Here is a 25,857-nt window from a genome sequence, read left to right as displayed (position 1 = left end):
TAATATGTGGTTTAGTTGTTGTTTTTACAATAGGAGTCAAAGGCATACAGTTGAATTAATTTGGCCCATGCATTTGGTTCATACATCAGGAGATTATACCAGGATCTACGCTGAACATGCACTGCAAAAGCAATGTGAACAGAACCTTACTGATATAGATGGTGACGAAAGCACCAACAAAAACAGAAAAATCAAGATTATGAAAATCTTCCTTTTATTCTGCTTTGATTAATAACCCAATCTTTTGTAAAAGCTGATACTGTACTGTATATTTATCTTTCATTCATAATATTATACTACAATAAGTACAGTGAGATTGTTTTCATCCCCGCATTTGACAAGAAAGCAAGTCTGATAATCCCACACATTTTTCTCAGTACAAAATTGCAATACATATAATAGAAATACATTTTAAATACTATTCTCTGCCCATCCAATAATGCAGAAAATCTGATAATCGGGCACCCATCAGGTCTCATTGATGTTGGATTAAATATATTTTACTGTATATAAATTAAATATGATTTCAGCATATTATTACTACTGTAGCTAGAGAGCCTTAGACTATAGTTAATGTTTCTTTCTTGTTATTTATTTTAGTATCCACATTTTAAGTGATATTTATACACAGTGGCCCACATTTTTTTGGGCACATTTGTAAGGTAAAAAATGCCATATTTTAGTTACCCCATATGTGTTAACCATTTGCAACAACAGGAATGCCATTTTGTGCGTGTCAACCACTTCCACTAATCTGGTTAAGGGGATGTCAGTTTTAGACAGATTGATGATCTGCGAGAATTTTAAACTGTCACATCTGTTCGTCAACAGTAGGCTGTCTTAAAGTGTGAGCTACAAATTTAATCCAAACTCACCACATCTTATCCAATTTGAAATGCAACACATTTAACAAATGTCATGCCACATTAGATACATTTCCATAAAATAGACTCCAAAGAAAACTGGCACTAACAAAAACATGAAAAATTACTAGATTGATACATGTGGGCTAGTCACTATAGGAGTGTATAAGTTTCATATGAATCTTTCAATTTATTATATAAAATATTGAACAAGATAATTTGTATGGACTTCAGCATTTAGAAACATTTTATTACGTTTTTGATTTCTGTGTAAACAATTCTGTCCTAGGTGCATCGCCTCCACAACTGCTCATAAAGCTGCAAAAATATTTATGAAATCAGGAGAATGAAGCAAAATAAAGGGAGCAAGAAGACGTTATCAAGTATTTTATTAATATTTACTAGGCAGTTCACAGGTGATTCGCAGACTACAGCAACAAATGATTTCCTTAAATGTCTTTCGCATTTCTTGACTACGAAATGCATATATGAGAGGATCAATTACAGAATTGCACATTATCAGAATAAGATACATATTAAAATGAGACATAAAACAAACACAGTAAAGATTCTGTGGACAGGAAATCATGAGAATGAGGTGGAGAAAGAATGGAGCCCAGCATACAATAAATATACCTATCAATATGGTTAAAGTAATGGCGCCTTTCATACTTGTTCTCTGGTGGACTGAGTTATAGCCTGGCAAAGCAGCTATCCTCTTTACATGAGTGCGCGCCAACAAGAACATATGAATGTATAAAGATACCATGAGGAAAAGCATGGTGAAAAACATAGTAATAAGACACATAATGACATATGTTGATTCATAGTAGAGAATAAAGATAATACCACATCCTGTACAGAATGTCCAAATGCAAGCAATGATGGCTCCAGCTCTCTTTACAGTCATGATGTTGTGGTACCGTAAAGCATAGAAGATGGTGATATACCTATCCACTGCTATGGCAAGCAAGCTACACATAGAAGCCACCACTGAAATACAGATCATAGAATCAAAAACATTGTCAATATGACGTACAAAGGCATCTTCCATGACCAGATGTTTATTGTTTATAAGATTTATGGTAATTGTCTCCCATGCATTAGACACACTAACTAACATATCAGCTACTGCTAAGCTGCATACAAAGAAATACATAGGTGAATGTAGGTTCTTGTTCTTAATAATAGCAGAGATGACTAGGATGTTTTCAAGGAGACTTACAATGCCAAGGGTCAAAAATACCTCAGCAGCTATTGCCACTTGATCACATGATGACAATTTAGTCTTGCTTGTTGGCACTGTGTTGTTACCATCCAAGTTGCTTATATTAAGTTCCAGTATACGTGGATGCAACGATGAGTTCATCACTAAATCAATGCGGAGGCCCTTTCTTCAGAAAACTGGTCTGTAATCGTATGGTCAGAGCCCATTGTCACAAGTGCTGAAAAACATAGATATGAACACAAGTTACAGCAGTTTTCATGTTAACGTATTTATCTTTTGCCTATACATTTCTCCCCTAAGAAATTCACTTATAAATATAAGTCTTTAATATTTTCGAAAGTTTGTTTGTTTGAAGCCCGATTTTTTTATTGCTTTAAAATGGATCACGTCATCGAGGCCACCATACTGACAGGATGTGCCAAGGGGGAAGTTGTCTTTATTCCTCTTATTCCCCATGCTCCAAATGATGTTCCTTTCAAGTTCAAGCGGCAACAGTTCCCAGTACGTCTAGCCTTCGCAATGACAATTAACAAGGCTCAAGGTCAATCCCTGAAAGTGGCAGTAATACACCTTCAAATTCCCTGTTTTTCCCCATGGGCAACTATATGTTGCTTGCTCCAGAGTCGGCACTGAAAAGAATCTCTACATCTTGTCACCGGATCAAAAGACAAAAAACATTGTTTACAAGAAAGTGTTGGAATAGGAACATGCAGTCCTAAATCAACACTATATAAATCTGTAAAGAATATATTGCTTCATTTAATTTCTTTTATGTTTCCAATAACATTATTTACACTCTCTAGCAATTAAATCCATATTGAGAGGTAGCAATTAAATTCATACTGAGAGGTATTTAAATAGTGAGCTTTTACTCTATCTATACAGACAGTCAACCTCCTGAGCAACGCCGGGTATAAAAGCTAGTAAGTCTTTAAAGAGGACTTGTCAGCTCTCCTAACAATGCTGGAGCATCTTCTCTTCTCTCTGCATTGTGCTGATCCTCTGTTATTTCCCCTGGAAATGTATGAATACATTTAAAACTAGGTGTTACCCAATCTCCTTGTCAATATGGTGAGTCCTTGCACAGTCTGACATTGTTAGCACCTACTGGACAAAGTTGGACTGTGTAGGGACATGCCCCTTTGACAAGTTCCTCATAAATCTTCCTTTGTCTTTGGTTATTTGTTCCTGCTAAAGAGGGGCGACAAGCAACTCCTTTTAAGGCCAAGTTGTCCTGGACCACTGACCAACAACTATGCCTACAGCAATACTCTAGGGCAGGTGTGCACAACCGTGTTTGGTCTGAGGGCTGCATTGTCATATTGTTCTACTTCGGGGACAGTAATAAAACTTAAAAGGGTATTCCTATCTCAGAATTGGATGGCATATCTTGGACACACATCTATCTGTAGAACAGAGCCCCATCTTACCTTTTTCCGCTGTTGCTGGGCTCCAGCCACTGTCTGACAAGACTGCTGGGTTTTCCAAAAATAGCCGAATGCATTTTTGTTTTTGGATCTCCCATAGAAGCAAACGGAAGTTATGGAAACGTCGCTATGGAAACAGAGTAGCTTGCTGTACTATGCTGTTTTTGTAACTCCCATTAACTTCCTTGTCAAGTCAGTGGCCCGAGTCCAGCGACAGCAGCAGAAAGCAGGACGGGGTTCAGGTGGCCCCGTTCTTGACATAGGTGTGGATCCTAGAGGTGATGCCTTAAATGATGGACAAGTCTGGGTTTGGCCACTGCCAATGCAATGCTTGACAGCATTGTGCCAACTGTAAAGTTTGGTGCATGAGGGATAATGCTAAGGGGTTGTTTTTCAGGGGTTGGCCTAGGCCCCTTAGTTTCAGTGAAGGGAAATCTTAATGCTTCAGCATACCAAAACATTTTGGACAACTGTATGCTTCCAACTTTGGGAACAGTTTGGAGAAGGCCATTTTCTGTTCCAGCATAACTGTGCCCCAGTCCACAAGCAAGGTCCATAAAGACATGGTTGCGTGAGTTTGGTGTGGAAGAACTTGACTGGCCCGCACATAGCCCTGAACTCAACCCCATACAACACCTTTGGGATGAACTAAAACAGAGATTGCGAGCAAGGCCCTCTCGTCCAACATTAGTGTCTGACCTCACAAATGCTTTTCTGGATGATTTCGCAAAAGTTCCCACAGACACACTCCAAAATCTTTTGGAAAGCCTTTCCACAAGAGTGTAAGCTGTTTTAGCTGTAACTCCATATAAATGCCTATGGATTTAGAATGGGATGTCATAAAAGCTTTTGTAGATATAATATGTAGGTGTCCCGATACTTTTGTGTATACAGAATATAGTTAAAGTTAATGCTTTTATAGTGCAGCCATATTGCAATGGCACATAGGGGGCTTGAATATGTTAGATTGCCAATGCCTTTATAGAAAACTTCCAGGAAACATTGCGTGCTTTGAATTGCACAAAGGCAATAAATTGATGTGTAACTGCCCACTGTCTCAAATACAAATTGTATAGTTCAGTATTCTCCATTAAAAGGATAGAAAGTTATAGTCATAAAAATATGAGAACATTACAGGATAGAAATGGCACAAGAAACGTATTTTGTGTTACACTGTTGAAGTATGTATCCTGCTCACAATAAATAAAAAAAAACCCTGAAAAACAAGTAACAGTTAAATTACATGTACAATACAGTATCATTCGATTAACTATCATATTCAAGTAATTAGAGACTTGAACAATAACAACAATAATAATAATAATAATAATAATAAATTGTCAAATCATTTTTATTCCTCCGATAGCAAATATTATCAGAGCAACAATATTATTTTTTTCAGCTATCTGCACTGTTACATGGAGAAACTCTGCAACAGTTAAAATTTAACCTTTCATAGAAATGTTTACATAAAATTGTTGTTCATTTTCTGTAAATATTAAGATTTTTAATAGAGCTATGCAACTTTTAATGTCCACAGTTTATTTAGCAAAAAACGTATTATACGCCTAGCATCTACTCTCTGATTTCTGGGGTTGCATATTTTTCACCAGTTTTTAGATACTAGGTCTCAGCTCAGTTGTTGCTAGTGGCAGGAGTGGTTAAAGATTCTCATTAGTCTGCTCCTGAGTTTTGCCTTGCTACAATTCATAATAGAAAATGCCTGCTCACATAGGTATGTTGACCCAAATACGCTGGCATAAATAGCTGCTTTTTCACCCAATTTTGGATATTCATCTCCAGGCACACATCTGTTGAAGTTTAGCAAATCCCCTTCTTTGACTGTCACATGACTGAAGATCAATGAGATCCAGTTAATATTCTGAGGGTGCTTCCTCAGGAACAATAGAAAAAGGGTTGGCAAACATTTCAAAACTCTTTTTCTCATTTTTATAATCAGTGAAGCAATGCTCAAAGATTGATAGGAGATGTGCAAGATTTTCTACATAAGTCATTTTCCAGCTGAGACTGGAACAATCTTAGTTTGGATTGGAAAGTGAGTGCAGTTACACAGATTACTAACAAGCTGGATTTTCCCTTGTAGTTTTAAATTCAGTGCATTTAGATGTTGTGTAATATCTACTAAGAAAGCACAATCACACAACCACTTGTCATTTTGTAGTTCTACAATTTTACCCTTCTGAACAAGAAATCATTTTATTTCTTCTGAGTGTATGCTCACACGCAGTGTTTTTAGACGTAATTCGGGCGTTTTACGCCTCGAGTTACGCCTGAAAAAACGCCCCTAATACGCCTACAAACATCTGCCCATTGCTTGCAATGGGTTTTACGGTGTTCTGTTCCCACGAGGTGTCATTTTACGCGTCGCTGTCAAAATACAGCGCGTAAAAGACGCCCGCGAAAAAGAAGTGCATGTCACTTCTTGGGACGTTTTTGGAGCCGTTTTTCATTGACTCCATTGAAAAACAGCTCCAATAACGTCCGTAAAATACGCCGCGAAAAACACGAGTTGCTACAAAAACGTCTGAAAATCAGGAGCTGTTTTCGCCATGTGACGTATTTTGCTAAGCCGTGTGAACATACTCTTACAATTAAAAAAACGTAGCAAGGTTTTCTGTCGGCTCATCCGTCTTAATTCTGTGCAAAATACCAGGTCTTTGTAATCAGCATCAATTTCATCTAGAAAAGATTTAAACAGCCAATGGTTAAGTCCTTGTATTTTTATGAAGTTGACAGTGCTGACGACAACTGGACATTTTCAAATCCAAGCGCTTGTTCACACTGATTGCTGGTGGATGATGCAATATAACTGAATCAGGTGATAGTGGTTCTCTCCAAGGTGTTGCCTTAACAGGGACACCATACCAATTTTGGGACCTATTATGGCTGGAGCCCCATCAGTAACAATTCGAACTAGCTTATTTAAATCTAGATCCATTTTAGCCCACAATTCCAGTACACAACATAACAAATCACATCCCTTTGTTTGTTCTTGAAATAAGATTATTCCATGTAAGCCTACAAAAATTCAAAAATCTGTTGAGACACCATGAATAAAAAACAGTACTTGTGCAGTTGAAGTGATATCTGTGGACTTTTATGCCATCAGAGAAAAAAATAAAATAAGCCTTTTTGCCTTTTCTTCTATCTGTCTTGAAACATTCGCAGCCATATCAGCAACCCCACGTTGAACAGTCATACAACTGAGGGTAAAATATTCACGTTTTTTAATAGGCTATGGGCATCGTTTTTGTAAAGTGACAATCATACAATCAGTTACCATCTGTAAATGGTCGAGAAGGCTTTGCAATCAAATCTGTTATTTCATAGCTGACTTCCATAGTCAATTCACTTTCTTTAGATGCCTTGGTGAACAAGATTAACTGTACAGTAAGGCTGCTCTATAAAGACTGGACATTTTATTTGCGCAATTCTCCCTCAAATTGGTAAAAATGCAATGTTTTTTTTTTTTTAAAGCTTTGCACTTTTTTTTGTACCCCCCCCTCGTTTGCGAATGTAATATAGTGTAAAATAAACATGTGTATAGACTTACCTGGTGCTGTATTTTACTTGCCGCCGCTCCACATGATCTGTATTCTGACAACTCAAATCCTACAGTGTCTGCTGTAGAAATCAGATGTCAGTCTCTTAATGCAAGTCTATGAGTCCCATAGACTTGCATTGAGAGCCTGACTTCTAGTATCTACAGAAGACACTGTAGGATACAGAGAGTAAGAATGAAGATCACGTGACCCCCACAGCGGCACGGAATAGATCAGCGTCCTGTGAAATAAAGCACCAGGTAGGTCAATACCCATCTCCACATTACACTACATTACATTTGCAAATGGAGGGGAGCTTTAAAAAAAAATCAAAAAAATTCTGGAGTGCTTCTTGAATATTGAATTCTCTTGCCACTGCAACTATACTTTTGTAAATTGAGCAAATTGTCTGTCTCCTTTCTTCAAAAAGTAAAAGTTTATCTGTCCAGGATATTTATTAAATTCCCTGTTCTCATATGCAATTTCTCTCTTCTTTGCATTGCCTGCAAGATCCATTTTATGTATGTGCAGCATACACTTGGAAGTTTCAGCTCTGTGAAAAACAGTATCACATACAGCTTCTTGAACAGGAAAAGGCAAACTTTCAAGTGAGGATTTGTTTACATCTGCGCCTTGGCTATAGATAAGATGCATATTGGATCCTAACTGATCCCATTAACTTTAGGTATTGTCCCAGAATCGACAATTATCACGTATTCACGGGATATGGGATGATTGTCTCGTTGCTGGGGACCCAACCCGCTGGGATCTCCACCGATCGTGAGAACGGGGGTCCTAAGCCCACAGATCCTTCTCACTGCACTCCCCACAGTGAGGAGGAGCTTGAATGGAGCGATGGTTGAACATGAGCCCATCGCTTCCTTGAATGGCTATGGGACTGACGGAAACCGCATTCTCGATCACTGCTTTTTTCAATGTCCTCCTTACTTCGGTCGAGCTCGACCGAAGTAAGGAGGACATTGAAAAAAGCGGTGGTCGAGAATGTGGTTTCCGTCAGTCCCATAGCTATTAGGAGGAATCGTTGGTAGCCGCCATTATTGTGATCAGTGGGGGTCCCTGTTAGTGGGGTTCCAGCAATCAGACAATTATCTCCTATCCTGAGAATAGGTAATAATTGTCAATTATGGTACAACCTTAGGTTTCTTGTTATTTTCACTGGGTAGAATTGCACTACATTATTTTACCTGCCAAAACAAATCCCAAAGAAAACAGTAGGGACATTAACAGAAACATTTCTCTATGTTTTTCTGAAAAAAAATAATGCCACTGTGAACAGAGCCAAGGTCTGGCTGCCCTCCTAGGCCCTAGGTCAGGAATAGCACTGTTTTGAACTCTGCAAACCAACAGATAAATTGTTACACATGTACACTATATCCTTCATTGGCCCATTACCGCTAGTGTCAAATTTTATGGCGTAACCCCCCTCCCCTACTCAACATTTACGATAGCTAAGGTAAGATTAATGGAAGGACAATAGGCATAAGTAGGAAAACGGCTGTGGAAGATCACCTTAAATGCAGAATAAGAGCTCATGCACCCAGCCACAAACATAAATTTATGGGCCTCTACTGTACATTACCCTTAAGTATCTCCTATTTTTATGCTGAGTTTTTAAGCTGTCTCACTTGCCCACCTAAATACTCTTGCTTACCCACTCTAGGACTCTTAGGGCTCATGCAAACAGCAATCAGACCCATATAGTAGTCTACAGACCCTGAGGCAATCCTTGTGCCACCATGTGGTGCTTCTGTCAGGCACTTTATTCTTCACAATATTTATAGGGGAGCATACCTTTATAATAAGGCATGCGTTGGAACATGTCAGTATTTTATTGAATTTTTTTTGCTACATACAAACACCTACTGGTGGAGCTGTGGGGCTGTAGGGCATTCCGTGTACACAGCATATTCTTTTTGTGGTTGTTTTTTTCTGTGGGGGCACTCTAGATGGCACTGTTAATAGGGTTCACCACTCAAAACAATTTTATTTGTAATGGCAACATTTCTCATCTTATGACTTTATGATCAATTATTCCTTACTTTTTGTTTATATTTTTTTATGGCATTTACCAATAACCTAAAATAATGTCAAAGACAAACACTTGCTACCTAATTTGTACATGATGTGTGGGATAATAAAAGTACTTTTTTCGATTTATGCAAAATCTAAGCTATTGGTAGAGGTATGCAGACACTGCTTTTCCCTATAACTAACTAGCAATGTCAGGGTTTGGGGAGGGGGGCAAAGCTGATGAAAGACTCCCTTTAACCCATTAAAGACATGCCACGTACATGTACGTGGCAGCTGTTAAGAGGAAGTATGGAGCAGGCTCACTGGCTGAGCTCGCTCCATACTTAGCAGGTGATGGCTCTGTAATGCAGCCTCACTACAACGGGCGGAATTAAGGATCACTTTGATTCCGCCTGTTTAACCCCTTAGATGCAGCAGTTAATCACTATGCCATACATTTATGGTGCTGGTCCTTATTAGCAGGCTTCAAGCGCAGTAAAGGTAAGGTGTGTGTTAATAGTAACACCTTATTTTTGGAAATATTATTCTTGCAATGTTAGAAATTATTAGGCTAAATTTACACGTACCGAATTTGCTGCAAAGAGTTTCCTCAGCAAATCTGCTGAAAGCCATTGGGAAATTTGCAGTGGCAAATCTCCACCAAATTGTGTAGATTTCCCAGCTGAAAATAGCCAAGTGTCTTTGAAAAAAAAAACAAAAAAAACTTTTTCCTTTGGGGCAACACTTGCCCTCTTCTTCCCCAATCTTTGCACACTTGGCCTTCAGCGATGAGATGTTGTCACATGTGACCTTTGTAGTCTGTGAGTGGCAGCAGTCATATGTCAACATGATAAGTCATTGCAGGAGGCTAAGTGTATAGATACAGGCGGGAATGAGGAAGCATTGCCACAGCCATGGGAAACTTTATCTGGACTTGAACTTAAGTCAGTTGCCTTGAAAAGTTTACATGAGGATACCAAGAGGCAGTGTAGGTGGTGTGGATGGAATTAAGCCTTTTCTTTGGCTGATTGGCTACTTTATCAATTTGTGACCTACTGGGCAAATAGACACCGTGGCCTAAAGTTACGGACGGTGCCCAGAAGCGGATTGGGTGCGACTCAGTGGCAATCGCAACATACATCCCCTAGACCCCTCATTTTAGCTCTACCTTCACAAACCACTTGATGGGGACAGCCAGCAACACTGCCTGCCATATAGGAGAGAACATTCTAAAGGGGCCATACACAGCTGCAGCCCACCGAGCGAATCACCATGCATTTCAATGCAAACTATCATTAGAAGACACCTTAGACTGGAGGTATGGCCAGTAAGCAGCTCCTGACGGTGGTAACCTTAGCAGTTATATCCTTGGGTAGAAATGAGCGAACCGGGACAACCAAACCCGGTTTCGGTCCGTACATCGCGAAAAGTTCGGTTCGCAGCGAATCCGAACTTCACCGGGTTCGGCCGAACACGTTTTGACCGAACCCGGGCAGGCAGAAAAAACATTACAAAAATATTATACTAATCGGCAGCCACTTGTCTCTATCAATCACTGATAGAGAAAAGAGGCTGCTGATTAAAAATAAAATAAAAAATGTGATTGGCTGCAGCGGCAGCCTGTGATTGGCTGCAGAGGCGGTCACGTGACGTGCATGACCGCCACTACAGCCTGTGATTGGCTGCAGCGGCGACATGGATGAAACGTCATCGCTGGAGGCCGGACAGGAGGAATGTAAGTATGAACGTATTTATTATTTTTTTTTATTACAATAAAATTGTATTTTCCGCGTGCCGAGCATGGTACTGTCAAGGTTGCTGAAAGAGTTAGTGCAGCCCATTAACTCTTTCAGCACCCTGGACAGTACCATGCTCGGTGCACGGAAATTACAGGTTCGGTCAGAACTAGTTCGGTCCGAATCAAACTTTTTCGTGAAATTCGGCGAACCAGCCAAACCGAACTTTTCATAAGTTCGCTCAACTCTATCCTTGGGCATACCCAGACTGTATATTTCAGATGTGTTTCCTTTTTGTTTTTTTGTGCACAGCACACGTTTTCTACAGGCTTAACTTTCACACCTTTGCTGTACTATTAAGAGCTCTGGTCAAATTTCTAGGTCCTTCAGTAGAAAGGACAATGCTAATTTTTTTTCTTACATCCATTTAAAGAGGCAACACTCCATTTTTTTTTATACCAGGGTCAATAGAGAAAATCAAAGCAAACAAAGCTGAAACTTCTTGAACCTGCTTGCACATAGAAGAAAGAGACTGCTCTACCTACTGGCAAATTCCTAAAGTTGTTTCTTCCTGCTGCAGTGTTCGGCACAGACTACACTTCGAGCCAATGCAGATGATCCCATAAACCACTAGCAAGTCCCCATGTACCTCTTTTGATGAAAGCAAGAAATTATAACACGATCAAAATAGCGCACACCCAATACAAATAGTATGAAAAATGAAAAAACTTTTATTGATCCAAAACATATATATATGACACACAAATAAAAACATTTAAAAACATGTATGAACAGAAGCCCATGTGTAGAAAAACAGGGCAAAACTACAATCACTATACTTAGGACATACAATACAATATACAATAGGACAATAATATACCAATAGATGGATAGTACTGGGTAAATATAAGGCCTCTACTCAAAAACTTATAATAATCACAAGAACCGGAAACCTGGTGCTCAGCATGCCAAGAATTGTAGCTACACAAGGGATAAAGCTGGAGAATAAATTACAAGCAGGCACCAGAAAACAGATAGAAAACAGAAAGAGTAGACGCCAGAGATTTGAAGCACACCGAATATCAGGTACGCATAACCCAGAAGTGCTGTAGTAAGGGAACAACTATCACGTGTATCGCTGCTGTACAATGCAGCTTCCTATGGGGAAATAGAATGCCACGTAACTCTTAGACATTTACCAGTCTAACCATGGTCAAGTATGGCAACGCTAACAAGAAGGCTGCAAGTCGAGTTAATGCAAAAGGAGATATTGATAAATTTGTAAGAAATAGCAACAAACCTATGACACTTAACCCCTTCCCGCACCTTTGCGTACATGAAGGCCCAGGTGAGAAGTAACTTTGCGCACCTGGGCGTGCAGTTACGTCCGCGCTTTAACAGTTAACTGCTGCGCGGCACTACATTGCAGCGGCGGTTAGCCAGAGGCGTAGCTAGGTTCTCCAGCACCCGGGGCAAAGATTCAGTTTGGCGCCCCCCCCCCCCCCCAACCTCTTTCCCGACATCTCCTTCCCCCTCGCAGTGTTTGTTTTCTCTACCAATCGACGTGTCATTTCTTTTTATGTAACGCGAGCATAAAATTATTTGTACATTTCACAAGCAATATGGTTCTATACACAACACCAGAACCAAGCTCGGTACATATATACAGCCCCAGAACAAATACAGCTCAATTTAGTGCAACCCCTGCTGTATAGGTATGTACGGCGTAAAACTACAGCTCCCAGCATGGCCCGAACAATGGTAAGTATATGCTGGGAGATGCCGTTTCACAAAAAATAAATCCTATCATAATCATACCACCATCATCTCGCTGCAGATCATACAGTGACTACATTACTGATTAGAGGCAGAATAAACATTTACATTAAGTGACTCACCGGTGACGTCTCAGATTCGAGTTATTTTTCTCGATCCGGTCCAGACCTCTATGACGACTTCTCCCGGTCACAGCCCATTTCTGCAGTTTGCTGCTCACATGTCTTCAGCTTCTCACTTTTCCAACATTTCTGCACCTATAAATAAATATAAAGTTATCATTATACCACACACTACGCCCCTAAATATAATAGCGCCAAACACAGCACCTCTAATTATAATAGCACCATACACCGTGTCCCACACACACACACTGTGCCCCCTGTAGATAGTGCCTGCCATAGAGCCCCCTGTAGATAGTGCCTGCCATAGAGCCCCTGTAGATAGTGTCCCCATATAGACCACCCCTGTATATAGTGTCCCACAAATAACTCCCCCTATAGTGCTCTACAGATAGCCCACCCCTGTATATAGCCCCCTGTAGATATAGCCCACCCCTGTATATAGAGCTCTACAGATAGCCCAACCATGTATGTAGCCCCCCTGTAGATATAGCCCACCCCTGTATATAGTGCTCCACATATAGTCCACCCCTGTATATAGTGTTTCACAGATAGCCCCCCCTTGTACATATAGTCCACCCCTGTATATAGTGCACCACTAGATAGTCCACCCCTGTATATAGTGCTCCACTAGATAGTCCACCCCTGTATATAGTGCTCCACAGATAGCCCACCCTTGTATATAGTATATACAGGGGTGGGCTATCTGTGGAGCACTATATACAGGGGTGGACTATATGTACAAGGGGGATATACAGGGGTGGGCTTTCTGTGGAGCACTATAGGGGGGAGCTATTTGTGGGATACTATATACAGGGGTGGGCTATATCTACAGGTGGACCATATCTACAGGGCTGGGCTATATACAGGGCTGGGATATACACAGGGGGGCTATATCTACAGGGGTGGGCTATACACAGGGGGGCTATATACAGGGGGAATATATCTACAGGTGGCTATATCTACAGGGCTGGGCTATATACAGGGCGACTATATCTACAGGGGGCTATATACTGGGGTGGGCTATCTATGGGGCACCATATACAGGGGTGGGCTATATCTACAGGGGGCTATATACTATATAGCCCACCCCTGTATATGGTGCTCTATAGACAGCCCACTCCAGTATATAGCCCCCCTGTAGATATAGTCCCCCTGTATATAGCCCCCCTGTAGATATAGTCCCCCTGTATATAGCCCAGCAGATATAGTCCCCCTGTATATAGCCCAGCCCTGTAGATATAGTCCCCCTTTATATATAGTCCCCCTGTATATAGCCCCCCTGTAGATATAGTCCCCCTGTATATAGCCCAGCCCTGTAGATATAGTCCCCCTGTAGATAAACACCCCCCGTAGACAAAGTCCCCCCCCGCAGATACAGCCACACTTCTATTACAATTTTTTAAAAAAAACATTTCAAACTCACCTTATTCCCGCTCCCACGCCGTCCGGCAGCCATGGAGACCTGCTCTCTTCTGCGCAGGTCTCCTGGGGGTTGAACGCGGCGTCTATGAAAGGCGCTGATTGGCTGGGCAGGATGACTTTCCCTGCCAGTCAGTCAGCGCCTTTCATCGATGGAAGCGTCACTGGTACAAAAGGTACCAGTCGCTTCATTCGTGGAGAGGCGCTGAATGGCCGGGCACGGAACGTGCCCGGTCATTCATTGCTTCTAATTGTACCTGTGTCCTTGCGACACAGGTACAATTATAGTGCAGGAGGAGGGGGCTCTGGCGCCCCCCTCTGAACTGCGCCCGGTGCACGTGCCCCGCTTGCCCCCCCCTAGCTACGCCCCTGGGTTAGCTGTGCAGGGTGTCTGCCCTGCTCTCCCCGTTGCCCATCAGAAGCCTGTCGCCGCTGAAATTGGCAATTAACCCCTCCGATGCGGTGGTCGATTGTGATCGCCACATTGAAGAGCAGATCAGCAGCCCCACACATGCAATCTCAGTCTTTGACATCCTATGTCCCACTCGAAATATAAACAGATATTCGAAGACAATCTAAAAGAATATTTTCGATCTAATGTTAATTCTGTATCCGAGCCTAATATATTATGGAACGCTCACAAAGCTTTTAGCAGTGGTACATTTATAAAATTGGGACACAGAGATAAAAAAAAGAGAGAAATGAGCAGCTTTCTGCTATACAAGCTGAAATTAAGCGCTTGGAATTGCTTAGAAAGGCCCATCAATCCTCACAATGGATAGAGCAGCTTTGTAACCTTAGACATAAACCTTGCAATTGCCTTTTATATGAATACCAGAAAAACTTAAAGAAAACAAATGCTAAATATTATTCACAGAATGATAAGGCAGCTAAGCTTTTGGCATCTGGTCTTAAATTACAACACACAAAAACTAGAATTCCCTACCTAAGAAATGCTAATGACACAGATAAATTGTATAACCCCAAGGACATAGCGAACAGATTTAAAGATTACTATATAACACTTTATAATTTGAATTCTGACCCTTTTTCTCCTCAAATATTAGAAACAGACATTCAATCATTTCTAAATAAGATAAAACTTCAGAGACCCTCAGTTGAACAATTAGACTCTCAATTCACCTATCACAATTTCAGATATTTCTAGAGTTATCACCTCTTTGCCTTTTTCAATTTGCAACATCCACTTTTCACTAATTTCTGCAAAACACTTGCGAGGTCAAAATGCTCAAAATACCTCTAGAGAAATTTCTTCAGGGATGTGGTTTCCAAAATGGTATACGTTTTCGGGGCTTTCCACTGTACTGGTAACTTAGCTCAATGAAATATTGTGTCAGAAAACTTTGTAAAATTTCCACTCCAAAAACTAAATTGCGCTCCTTGCTTTACAAATGTTGGGTGGCTTTTTCACCTTTATCCCTTGTGAAAATTAAAAAATTCAACTTTTTAGTGGAAAAAAATGTATATTAATTTTTACGGCCTAATTCCAATAAATTCTGCAAAAGACCTGTGGGGTCTAAATGCTCATTATACCATTAGATAGATTCCTTAAGGTATGTAGTTTCCCAAATGGGGTACCTTTTGGGGGGCTTCTACCGTTTTGGCCTTCTACTGTTTTGGCTTCTACTGTTTTGTTATTGAAATGTGACATGGCACCTGAAAACCACTCCAGTTAAATTTGAGCTCCAAATGGTGCTCCTTCCCTTTTGAGTCCTGCAGTGTATTCAAACAGCAGTTTATGACCACTTATGGGGTATTGTTGTAATCGGGAGAAATTGCTTTTCAAATATTGGGGTGCTTTTTCTCCTTTATTACTAAATGTAAATAAAATGTAGCTTTTCAGTTTCATGGCATAATTCCACTCAATTTGGCAAAAAACTTGTGGGGTCAAAATGCTCCCTATAGCCCTAGATAAATTCCTTCAGGGGTTTAGTTTAGCAAATTGAGTCACTTTTGGGGGTTTCCACTGATTTGGTCCCGCAGGGGCTTTGCAAATGTGACATGGTGCCGCAAACCATTCCAGCAAAATTTGAGCTCCAAAAGCAAAATGGTTCTCCTTCCCTTCTAAGCCCTGCCGTGGGTCTAAACAGCAGTTTATTGCCACATATGGGGTATTGCTGTGCTCAGAAGAGGTTGCTTTGTAAGTTTTTGGGTTCTTTTTCTCCTTTATTTAATGTGAAAATGGAAAAATCTGAGCTAAAACTACATTTTATTAGAAGAAATCGTAGATTTTCATTTTCACAGCCTAATTCCATTAAAGTCAGCAAAAAACCTGTGGGGTCAAAATGCTTACCATACCCCTCAATAAATTCCTTGAGGTGTGTAGTTTTCCAAATGAGGTAACTTTTGGGGGTTTTCCACTGCTTTGGCCCCACAAGACCTCTTCAAACCTGACATGGTGCCTAAAATATATTCTAATAAAAAGAAGGCCCCAAAATCCCCTAATTGCTCCTTTGCTCCTGAGGCCTGTGTTTCAGTCCAGTAGCATACTAGAGCCACATGTGAGATATTTCTAAAAACTGCAGAATCTGGGCAATAAATATTGAGTTGCCTTTCTCTGGTAAAACCCTCTGTATTACAGAAAAAAGGGATAGGAAACTTTCTTAATGCTGTTTTGAATACTTTGAGGGGTGCAGTTTTTAAAGTGGGGTGATTTATGGGGGTTTGCATTGTATGGGCCCCTCAAAGCCACTTCACAACTGAACTGGTCCCTGAAAAAATAGCCTTTTGAAATTTTCTTGAATATGTGAGAAATGCTGCTAAAGGCTTGTAACGTCCTAGAAAAATAAAAGAACGTTCAAAAAAACTATGCCAACATAAAGTAGACATATGGTATATGTGAAATAGTAATACCACACATAATAGTTACTATCTGTTTTATAAGTAGTGTGAGGGTTTAGCATCAGGAGAGGTTGGTACAGCGGTTTCTTAGTAGCCAGAGACAGGGACACCGTGCATTAAAAGTCATAACAGGGCTTTGCCTGTGTTTTTTATTCTTGTCAAAAAACAGCCTCTTGTACAACAAGGCAAAATACAAAATAAATCCTGCTCGTCTGAGCACTAACTAAACAAGATATTATCTAACTATACTGAGTGCCTTCCTACCAGGCACTGGACACAAAGTAACACAGGTCTTTACTCACATAGAATACAGGCTACTCCAGCCTTATTAGTCTCCAGTCTGAGTCAGGGGTGAGACTCCCACAGACTGTGTCTGCACCTTTTTATACACAGGCTACAGGTGCAGCTAATAGAGCAGCAGCTTGTCCTACAAACAGAGATGGACTAGGGATTGGGGAACCCGCCCTGCTCTTCTCCAATCCAACTCCAGGCCCTTTTTCCGGCTTTTCCTTAAGCCGAGATTGGAAAGCTAGAGCTTTCTATTGCAAGAACTACTCATTCCCTGGAGCCTAGGATACATATGACAGGATTCTATGGGAAATGTACCTTCCCTCAATTACTTTACCTGTCACTGTCTCACAGCAGATACATTTAAATTTAGAGAAGAGCAAAATTTTGCAAATTTTCTCTAAATTTAGGTGTTTTTCACAATTAAATATTGAATTTATCCACCAAATTTTTTCACTAACATAAAGTAAAATATGTCACGAGAAAACAATCTCAGAATCGTTTGGATAGGTAAAAGCATTCCAAAGTTATTACCACATAAAGTGACATGTCAGATTTGTAAAAATTGTCTTAGCCTTTAAGGCCAAAACAGGCTGTGTCCTAAAGGGGTTAATAAAATTTTTATGTATGAACGACTAATAGCATATGGATCAAATACTGTCAATACCTTTTCAACGGTATGGGAGCGAGGATGCATAATTCAAATTGCATTTCTCTCTAACATAATTTATGGAAGTGTATGGATATTTACGGAGAAAGTAACAGGTTTCACACCAAAATGTATATATGCAGTATAGTGAATAGTGAGTTCTAAAGGGACCTACTACAGTTTCTTTGTTTGTTTGACCAAATTTTGTATGTTAAACAATTGTCTTGGTTATTTATACAACTGTATGTCTGTGATGTTACTTAGATTTCTATGCATACTGCGATAGGTAACCTCTTGTCACGTTTTGTATGTTTTTGTATTTTTGAAAATAATAAAAATATTGAACCATAAATTGTAAATTCCATCCAATACATTGCACTTTGGAACAACTGGTGTCTGGCAGACAAGGCAATTTAGAAAAGTTTGGTTAGATAAGGGCCATGTGGGTAGATTGCCGAAAGCTCTGGTGCATGAGTCCTCCTTCCCTTAACTTCCTATAATAATTTTTTTTGTGGTTTATCTGTTATCGAGTTTACCGTACTACCTGTAACTAAGATGCCAGGTGGCAAATCCTGCTGTTATTTCCTTTTTGTCCTGTGTATTACCTTGACTTTAAGCTCAGGCTTACTAACTTTTGACATTGTGAAATTCTGATGTTTATGTAATAGTCACTTTTCTTCTGTTTGCAGATATGACTAGAGGACACAGTACTATGTATATTACTCTTTGTCTGTTTATTTTGTCTTTGCAGAAAAATTGGTAATAAAAAGAATGTTAACAAAAAAATGAAACACAGCATGTCCAAATAATGAAAAATCTGACTTTAATAACCTAATTTGCAATAATACTTAAAACTTGTTATAGTAGCGCATTATACTGTTTTCTGAACAGTGGAAACACAATGTATAAAAAGTAATAATAAAATAAAAGTAACATATAAAAATAAATAAAAACGAGTAAAACAAAAACAACAAAGAGTAGCACTGTAGTTAGACATTTTTATAAATCTTTCTGCAATGTTAAATACCTTTGTGTCAAAAAAGACAAAAGTATAGAAGGTATTATACCTTTCTATACTTTTGTCTTTTTTGACACAAAGGTATTTAACATTGCATATTGTTTCTGGCTAACACGGTACTACACTGTTTTTTACTGTACTTCGTATAAATCTTTCTGAAATTAAAAAAGGAAGTTATACTTTAAGCAAGGACATTTTATTGTATTCTACTCACTGTGATATCAAAAGCAGTGGCATCACTAGGACCGGGCAGATTGACATGTGAGATTTCCACCAGGTATCCTGCAATTGCCAATCCTTAGGATGCAGATTCATTTAGAAACTAGCATGGCAGGAGTTGCGACCATTAGGTTCTCTCTAGCTCAGTGATATCACAGCCAAAAGTTACTGTGTCATTGTGCATATATATGTCATAGCGGCATTGTGACTGGCATGGCAGGCATTGTGACTGGCATAAGGTGCCTTGTGTCAGTCAAGTAGAGGCATTGTGACTGTCATGAAAGAATTGCATCTGTCATGGGGGCCATGTTGCTGTCATGGGTGGAACGTGGCTTGCATGCGAGCACTGTGGCTGTCATAGGGGGCATTTTGGATGCTATTAAGGACATTGTGACTGTCATGGAGGAATTATGGCTGTCATAGGGATAATGGAGGCTGACATAAGGGGCATTGTGACTATCATGGGGTGTTTTTGCTGTCATGGGGCAATGTGGCTGGCATTTGGGCATTGTTGTTGGCATTTTGAATGGTATAAGGGACATTGTGGCAGTCATGAGGGAGAACAATCTGTGGCTGACATGTAGTTTTGTGGTATAAAATCAATGACTTGGCGACAAATTCTACAAAGACACGTCATAGCTAGAATTCTTCATGCTGGTCTGGTCCAGATGGAAATGACAGAGAAAAGCTAAATAGAAGTGGGCAAATGTGAGTCATTGGATTTCATTGTTTTTTATTCTCCCCTGACTGCACTTAAATAGTACCGTGTTTATCTGATTGGTGTATGGCGGTAATAATTGGTCATGTTACGGAGGTAGTAATTATAATTATGCTAAACGTACTTATGAGGCAAAGTATTTGGGAATGAGGAAAAAGTGGAACACATGGGTAAAGAACTATGCATTTCAAAATATTCCACTGAAAAACAAACTTATTTGTAATGCCCTACTCCACTCCTGGTAAACCCACTGATGTCCCAAGAGTTTTCAGAGACTAGCAATGCCAAGTGTTTTCAGAGACTAGCAATGCCCTGCTCAACAGTCCAAGTCTAAAAGCCAAATGTTTAGGCAAAATCTTCTTCCCAGACTAGCATCTGACATTATTAGCAGACGCCTTTATCTGGATAAATCTAATACTTTATATTGGATTTAAACCATGTTTCAATGGACACACAATATTTCGTTGGTATAGAAAACCCCCTTGACAATAGCTAGCAAAGCTACTCAAACTTCAGAGGAGGTAGGAATATAATTTTTAAAGTCTACAATCAAGAGACGTACGTACAATCGCAATCCAGAGGAAAAGAGGCAGCACTCCAATATTATAAAGATCCAAAAATGTTATTCACTGAATATAAAATAGTGTAAATTACCCAATTTGGCTTGATATAATAAAAATCAATATATGTCACATAAATATATAACACATCCTGCCTATAACGAAAATCCGACAGTTCAACATGAACCAAGGGAATTGAGCAAATGATCCTTGATGAAATACTGGAAAGCTATGTGCAATCCCAACCTATAATGGTTAAAAATATTACTTCCTGAACACATTCAATGGATACTCCACATTTAAACCATGTGGAGCCAAAGTGTTCAGCCGATGAATCCATTTCACTTCCCTTTGTTTTAGCAAGAGTTCTCTATTGCCCCCACGCTTTAATGGTGGGATGTGGTCTATGATCATGTACCAAAGACTATCAACCGAATTACCTGCCTCCATAAAATGTCTAGCAACGGGTAACTCACTTTTGCCTGTGCGTATACTAGACTTATGGTTATTAAGTCTAAGGTGGCATTCTGTAGTCGTCTCACCAACATAAATTAAGTGACATGGGCATACAAGAGCATAGATGACATATTCATGTCTACAAGTTAGTAGAAATCTGATGTCATATTGATGTAGGGTAACAGGATGTATAAACTTGTTGCCCTTGATCATAAGTGGGCAGTTGTCACATGATAAACATGGGTAACTACCCGTCTTCCTAGTATATGTCCCTAGAGCCTCAATCCCAGAGGACCGTATCTCCGACTCTCACTATTCTGTCTCTCAAGTTATTTGGTCTTTTGTAAGAAAATAAGGGAGGTAAAGAGAATTCTGGTATATTTTTATAAAAATTACCTAACACAGTCCAGTGTTTCTGTATAATCTTTCTCACATTAGCACTGTATTGATTAAAGGAGCTCACCAGTGAATAAGTGAGTGCTGCTTCTTTTCCTCTGGATTGCGATTGTGCGTATTTGGGGTTTCATGTCAAGTGTCCCCTGAGGATAGCACCCTCACTGCATGCTACGGTGCAGCTCCTATACTTTGTTTTTTCCAAGAGACGTACGTAATTGTAACAGGTTTATCTCAAGATGCAAACCACTGTTAATACTTAATATTGGAAAGGCCAGATCAAACTCGAGTAGAATACAGCTAAAACAAATCCTGCCCACTTGTCACGATCCGTGGGTATGTTGATCCACTAGGCCGCACCGCCGTAGCGGAATAGCAGCTGCCAAACAACAGTCCTAGTACAAGAGTACCTTTGATAGACAGTAACAGAGGCTCGGCACAGATTAACTTGCAGACACCATACGTGGTGTATATCAGCAGGTGTGACAGGTGGCACAACACGAATCCAACACTCTTAGGCACAGGAACAAATATAGGATACAGGTAGTAGGGCACGGGAACAATGGGAACAGGAAAACACTAAAGGACCATTTTCTAAGACTAGCATGGGTAAACACAATGCTCAGGCAATGAGTGAAACGGCTGAGCCCTTTTTATATTCCAGGGTGATCATGGGTAAATTGATGATTATTTTGAGGTGCACGTGCTGGCCCTTTAAGGCCGGGCACGAGCGTGCGCGCGCACCCTACGGGACACAGCAGAACAGAGCGGAAGTGAGCGCTGGCGTCTCCTGGGGGGAATGCGGGCCAGCGCTCACAGATCCATGGCTGCGGCCGTCGAGGAGCGAGTAATCCTGACCGTCCACGGACGTGAACTCTACAGTATCCCCCCTCTTATGCCACCTCTTCTTGGGACCAGAGCGAGAGAGGAGCTTTTTAATGAGGGCAGAAGCATTGAAGTTCTCTTCAGGCTCCAAGGACCTCTCCTCTGGACCAAACCCCTTCCAATCCACCAAGTAGAACGTTCGTCCGCCTACTTTTTTGAAGTCCAGGATCTCCTTAACCTCGAATTCATCGGAAGAACCACTGGGAGAAACTGCAGGGCTAGGCGTTTTTGTGTAGCGGTTCAGGACCACAGGCTTCAGGAGGGATACATAAAAAGAGTTGGGGATCCTGAGGGTAGGAGGCAGCCAAAGCTTGTAAGAGACAGGGTTGATTTGCTGTAGGATCTCAAAGGGTCAGAGGAACCTTGTATGACGGCACCCACAGCCGGATATTCCTTGAGGAAAGCCAGACCTTGGTACCTGGAAGATACAGAGGTGGCTCTCTTCTCCTAGCATATGCTTTTCGCTTCATGCGATCAAGTGCCTGCAGAATAGAGGACCGGGTTTGCTGCCAGAGCCGTAGAGAATCTCCAAATGCAGAGTCAGCTGCGGGTACCCGGGATGTAGATGGAACAGGTAGAGGAATTTGTTGATGTTGGCCGTAGACAATGTAGAATGGTGTGGAGGTGGTGGACTCACTTGTGTGGTTGTTGTACAAGAACTCGGCCCATGGAAGAAGCTGTACCCAATCATCAAAAATCATAATATCATCAAGATAGACCAGAACACAGACATAGAGGAGAACTCGGAAGATATCATTGATGAATTCTTGGAAGACTGCGGGAGCTTACACAGACCGAAGGGCATTACCAGGTATTCATAGTACTCGTCTCAAGTGTTGAATGCCTTTTTTCATTCGTCACCCAGGCGGATCCGGATTAAATCATAAGCCCCACGCAAGTCTAGTTTAGAGAAAATCTTGGCTCCTCGTATGCGGTCAAATAGGTCAGAAAGTAGTGGCAATGGATATTTGTTCTTGACCGTGATTTGATTGAGACTACTGTAGTCAATGTAAGGTCAAAGACATCCGCCTTTTTTCTGGACAGAGAAGAACCCGGCCCCGGCCCGGGAGGGGGATTTTTGTATGAAACCCCTCTCCAGATTCTCCTTGATATAGACCCACATAGACTGAGTCTCTGGCAAGGAGAGAGGGTATACACGTCCATGGGGAGGGGATGCATTTGGAACCAGTTCAATGTGATAGTCATAAGCCCAGTGTGGGGGAAGCATCTCAGCCTCCTCCTTGCTGAAAACATCCGCAAACTGAGAGAAATGAGGTGGCAATCCTGCCAATGACTGAGGCAGAGGAGGCTGGACATGGATGGATCTGCACCAGATAGCATCTGCGACATTTGGAGCCCCATTGGAGAACATCTCCGGAATTCCAGTCCAGCATGTAGTCGGAGCCAAGGCAGGCCCAGTAGGACAGGATTGATGGCCTTAGGCAAAACAAGAAACAAAATAAGTTCAGTATGAAGAGCTCCAACTTGGAGCTTCAGCGGCTTGGTTTCATATACAATCGGGTCGGGCAGAGGCAGTCCATTCACCGAAGCAATAGCCAAAGACGTCTCCAGAGGGACTGTGGGTAACTGGAGAAGATACACTAGGTCTTTCTGGATGAAGTTTGATTCCGACCCAGAGTCCAGATATGCAGAAACCCGGTGCGTCTTCTCGCCGGACACTATGGGCACGGGGATGGACAGTTTTGAAGAGAATTTATTATTCATCGCCGTTCCACCTAGGGTTATCTCTCCAACCAATCCTAGGCATTGGAGTCCTTTTGGCTTCTGAGGACACAAATGCACAACAAGTCCTCCGAAGCCGCAATACAGACAAAGTCCCGAAGTGCGTCTGCGTTGTTTCTACTGGGCTGACAATTTCAGCCGGTCCACCTGCATAGGCTCCTCTCATGGAACAACTGGTGAGGGCAACAGGGATTGCTGGAAAGTAGGAGCCAGCCTGGGGAATCTTCTCTCCCAAAGAACCTCTTGGGATCGCTCCTGGATCCTCGAGTCTATCCAGGTGGCAAGAAGAATGAGGTCATCCAGGGTAGGTGGCAGATCACGAGCGGCAAGTTAATCTTTAATCTCGGAAGACAGTCCCTGCCAGAATGTAGCCACCAAGGCCTCGTTGTTCCAGGACATCTCTGCCGCCAGGGTGCAAAACTGAATTCCGTACTCGCCCACGGACATGTCTCCCTGGCGAAGGGTCAGCAGAGATGCAGCAGACTCGTCCAGATTCCTCAAATACATGCGAAAAGTCTGTAAGAAAAACTGGAAGTCACAGGTCTCTGGTCCCTGACGCTACCAGATTGGATTCGCCCATGCTAGGGTCTTGCCAGTAAGGAGAGAGATAATGAAAATGATCCTTGCGCCATCGGAAGGAAATGCTCTGGCATGTAGACTGAAGTGGATCTGGCACTGGTTCAGAAATCCCCTGCAGGTACTCGCTTCTCCGTCATAGCGAGGAGGTAGTGGCAGCGAAATTCGGGAGTCGGCATCGGTACTGACAGGAGATGTATTAGGAGGAACAGGAAGGACGAACAGGAACAGGTGCCATGATGGCTGCAGCTTGCGCATCCAGTCGCTGTTGAATGGAGTTCACTGCCAGTAGGAGTTGGTCTTGTCGTGAATAAAGGTCTCGCAGGTCTGCCTTAATGGCTTGTGAAGTCGTCATGGTCTTGGGTTGACCAGCAGGGTCCATGGCCTGAGCGTACTGTCACGATCCGTGGGTATGCGGACCCACTAGGCCGCACCGCCGTAGCGGAGTAGCAGCTGGCCAAACAGTCCTAGTACAAAAGTACCTTTGATAGTCCAGACAGTAACGGAGACTCGGCACAGATGAACTTGCAGACACCAGATGTGGTTTATATCAGCAGGCATGACAGGTGGCACAAGACGACTCCAACACTGTAAGGCACAGGAACAAATGTAGCACGGGATACAGGATACAGGTAGCAGGGCACAGGAACAACGGGAACAGGATAACACTAAGGGACCATTTGCTAAGACTAACATAGGTAAACACAACAATGCTCAGGCAATAAATGACAGGACAGAGCCCTTTTTATAGTCCAGGGAAGGCATGGGTAAATGTGCGTGCGCTGACCCTTTAAAGAGGCTCTGTCACCACATTATAAGTGCCCCATCTCCTACATAAGGTGATCGGCGCTATAATGTAGGTGACAGCAGTGCTTTTTATTTAAAAAAACGATCTATTGTCACCACTTTATTACCCATTTTAGATTTATACTAATGAGTTTCTCAATGGACAACTGGGCGTGTTTTACTATTGACCAAGTGTGCGTTGTACAGAGGAGTGTATGACGCTAACCAATCAGCATCATACACTTCTCTCCATTCATTTCCTCAGCACATAGGGATCCTTTTAGATCAGTATGTGCTGTCTTATACTAACACATTAACGATACGGAAGTGTTTAGACAGTGAATAGACGTTCCACGGGATGTCTATTCACAATCCCGGCAGTTTGTTACTGTTTCCGTGGTAGTTACAGCAGAGCAAGCGTAATCTCGTTGTAACCGGTCATTTGCAGCGTAATCTCACGGAATTACGCTTGCTCTGCTGTACAGAAACATTAACGAAGTGCAGGGATTGCGAATAGACATCCCGTGGGATGTCTA

At 41.4% G+C, this 25,857-nt stretch overlaps 1 protein-coding gene across 4 annotated transcripts in view; it reads right to left on the bottom strand.

Annotated features, from left to right (window-relative positions):
* Positions 1-1,235: 1,235 nt before the first annotated feature.
* Positions 1,236-25,857, bottom strand: part of MC5R (melanocortin 5 receptor) — a 63,532-nt gene continuing 38,910 nt past the window's right edge. For 3 of the 4 annotated variants that reach the window (XM_075828373.1, XM_075828375.1, XM_075828371.1), the window contains one exon: positions 1,236-2,308. In XM_075828373.1, coding sequence (XP_075684488.1) covers positions 1,255-2,232 — 978 coding nt within the window. In that variant the 5' untranslated portion in view covers positions 2,233-2,308 and the 3' untranslated portion in view covers positions 1,236-1,254. Of the gene's footprint in view, positions 2,309-12,746; positions 12,882-25,857 lie in introns of all 4 variants that reach the window. The other variant, XM_075828372.1, reaches the window with a different exon arrangement.

This window comes from Rhinoderma darwinii, chromosome 5, assembly GCF_050947455.1.
Source record: "Rhinoderma darwinii isolate aRhiDar2 chromosome 5, aRhiDar2.hap1, whole genome shotgun sequence".
Classification (NCBI taxonomy): domain Eukaryota; kingdom Metazoa; phylum Chordata; class Amphibia; order Anura; family Rhinodermatidae; genus Rhinoderma; species Rhinoderma darwinii.
Note: the sequence above shows the minus strand (reverse complement) of the source record. Positions and strands in the feature narration are given on the sequence as shown.